Source organism: Sceloporus undulatus, unplaced genomic scaffold, assembly GCF_019175285.1.
Source record: "Sceloporus undulatus isolate JIND9_A2432 ecotype Alabama unplaced genomic scaffold, SceUnd_v1.1 scaffold_7666, whole genome shotgun sequence".
In the NCBI taxonomy this organism is placed as follows: Eukaryota; Metazoa; Chordata; class Lepidosauria; order Squamata; family Phrynosomatidae; genus Sceloporus; species Sceloporus undulatus.
In genome coordinates, this window is record NW_024810585.1 from 1 (window position 1) to 2,900 (window position 2,900).

Here is a 2,900-nt window from a genome sequence, read left to right on the forward strand (position 1 = left end):
GTCACTGTAGTAATTGTTAACATGTTGTACACCGCCCTGATCAGTGGTTTTTTATTTTTATTTGTTATTATTATTTATTAACATCATCCAGAATGAGTCACACCAGGAGGAGAGCAACGCTAATGGAGTGTGTCTGTGTGTGTTGCCTGTGTCTTCCCAGATTACCTGCCCATTATTTAAAGGAGGCCAGATCTGCCTGCCTCCTGAGGGACCTGGACTGCATCTCCCATAACCTCCCAGGCAGCTCAGGAGGAGGGCAGTTTGGAGAAGGGGATTCTTGGCTGCAGATGTGCCCAGACCTCCCTCTGGAAAGAGAGGGCAGCAAGAGGAAAATGGGACTGTGGCTCTGTGTGTGTGTGTGTGTGTGTGAGTGAGAAAGAGAGAGAGAGAGCTGGATTTGCCTAATAATATACAATATCTTTCCAAAGCTGGAAGCAAATCCATGTTGGCCAACGGGGAAAAAGCAGCAAGGGAGCTCACAGTTGTGCAACGTTTAATTATCCCAATCAATCAAGATGCCACAAAAGAATGGCAAGCCAGGCGGGTGGGAACGTCACAGTATGTTGGATTGCAGCTCCCAGCATTCCTCCCCCGTGGCTAGGCTGGGTTTGCAGCCACTCCTGGGAGTTGCCCGCATGCCATCGTGCAAACAGGCGAGGAAGAAGGAGGCTCACATATTTCCTAGTTCTCAGGGAGAGAGGTCAACCTTTGAGAGGGGTTGGGGGGGGGGAATATGGAATTCCCTGCTAGAGAGAGTGTCAGCCTCCACTCCCCTGAACTACAGCTCCCCAAAAGAGGGTCCCTTGGGGCTGTAGTTCAGGGCAGTGGAGCCTGGAGATCTCTTGCACAGGATTCCAAGTAGCATCCCAACCTAAAAAACTCCAGGCTTACACATGACAAAGCCACAACAGGGAAAGAGGTTTCGAACTATGGGGAGGGTGTTTCAGTGCGGACCCCCTCTGCCTTTTGGCTGTGCCCCCTCCTTGTTTCAGTCAGGTCCAAAAATGGGGGTCCAGGAGCTGCCCCCCTCCAATGCAGAGGGCTTTAGGGGTCAGCTCTGTGTGTGTGTGTGTGTGTGTGTGTGTGTGTGTAAAAGGTCACTGCCTGACCGGGACCCTTCCCCAAAGTGAGGCTCCCCTCCTGACAACCCCCTCTTGCAAAGCATAGGGCTTACATAGTTTTTTGTGGGTTTTTTGGGGGCGATGTGGCCATTTCTAGAAGAGTTTATTCCGGACTTTTCGCCAGCATCTGTGGCATTGGCATCTTCAGAAACTGAATTTCTCTTCCATGCCACCATTCTCTGAAAATGCCAGCCACAGAGTCCAAAAAACCCACCAAACACAACGGATACCGGCTGTGAAAGGCTTCAACTTGACACTTAGGGCTTACCTTTCATCGGTGAAGCAGTGGGCTGCAGAGAGGACCCACCAGGGGTGGATGATGGACCCTCCACAGAAGTGGAAGGTGCTGGTCTGCACGCTGACCACCCAGGGCCACTTGCCTGCAGGGGCCTGTGTGCCGCCCACGATGCGGGCGCCACCCATGGAGAAGCCGGCCAGGCCATCATACTCCGGCCGGTAGCCACAGCCTGAGAAGGAGGAAGAGGAGGGAGAGGAGAGGCGTCACTCATGGCACCCCACTTTCACTGCCACCAGAGATGTCACACCCCCCAGGAGGAGGATGTCACAGGGGCCCCTGTGAGGTCACAGAGCAAAAAGGAACAGCTGGAGCGGAAGGGAGGGTCCCTCTTGGGGAGGAAGGCCGGAGGGTGGGTGGGTGGGCGACTGCTCCCCTCTGAGGCAAAGGGGCTCCCTGGGCACCTTCTGCCCCCACCTGGGCCTGGTACCTTGAGCCCAAGCCCCCGTCGCCCGCAGGAGGGGCAGGAGCGCCAGGAGGGCCAGGGAACCCATGGGGGTCTCTCCCAGAGCCCAGGGGCAGCCAGCCAGACCCAGACCAGAGTGAGTGGGGCCAGGCTCTGCCCAGTGACCTCACAGACCTCCAGTCAGTGACCTCACAAACCCAGGGCCAGAAGCCCCCCCCCCCACTTTCCCTCCTTCTTCTCCAGGGGGGTGGTCTCCCTCTAAGGCCCCTGTTGGCCTGTGCGTCTGGGGTCAGTGGCTGGCAAAGGGAGGGAGGCCGGGCAGCGGGAAAAGCAGCCTCCCGGCCTCAGTGTCCCCATCAGCAAGAGGAGAATGATGGGAGACGGAGAGATGTAAGGACACTTGGTCAGACCTCTGCTCCTTCTGCCACTGGCTTAGATCACCCCTTCCTCAACAAAGCAAAAGAAAACACATATTGGACTGCAACTCCCATGACTTCCCACCATTGGCGAGGCGGCTGTGGCTGCTAATGGGAATTGCGATCCAACACTCTCAGTACCTCCTCCCTGATTGGCAACTTCCTTGCTAGAGGGAGGCAGCAATCACAGCGGCCATTAAAATTAACACAGAGATGCATGGGTACTCCAGGCCCAGGGAATCCTGGGATTGAGTGCCTAATGCCTGGCCAGGGAAAATGGAAGCAAAGGATCCTGCAAAGCAAAGGGGGGCGGGTCTCTTGCGGGGGTCTCTCTCCTGGCATGGGAACCTTAGGGAGCAAGAGTTTATCTGGAGCAAATAGTGCCAAAAACAGAAAGATGGCCAACCCTGGATGGCAAACAAGCAAAAGGCGGGTGCTTTCGGAAGTTTATTTTTTCTGCAATGGGTTGGATTCCTACAAAATCCCATGGCTACCTCCAGGGCCAGACGAAGGGACTGCTGGGCTAGCTGAAGGGATTCCTCCCAGAGGAAAGCCCCTTTGGAGACTGTCCATCCCAGAATCCCTGGCCACAGTCCTGGAAAAGAGAATGCCCCGAGACGCCAGTTTCCTTGGGTGCCCTGATGCCTCCCTCTTGTTCTCCT

At 55.6% G+C, this 2,900-nt stretch overlaps 1 protein-coding gene across 1 annotated transcript; it reads right to left on the reverse strand.

Moving 5' to 3' along the window:
* Positions 1–1,141: 1,141 nt before the first annotated feature.
* On the reverse strand, positions 1,142–2,885 carry LOC121918281 (acrosin-like). Its single transcript, XM_042444356.1, has 2 exons — positions 1,847–2,885; positions 1,142–1,588 (listed from the first exon to the last, which is right to left on the reverse strand). Exons 1-2 carry the CDS (start codon positions 1,908–1,910, stop codon positions 1,386–1,388), a joined length of 267 nt encoding a protein of 88 aa, XP_042300290.1. The 5' UTR covers positions 1,911–2,885; the 3' UTR covers positions 1,142–1,385.
* Between the last annotated feature and the right edge of the window lie 15 nt (positions 2,886–2,900).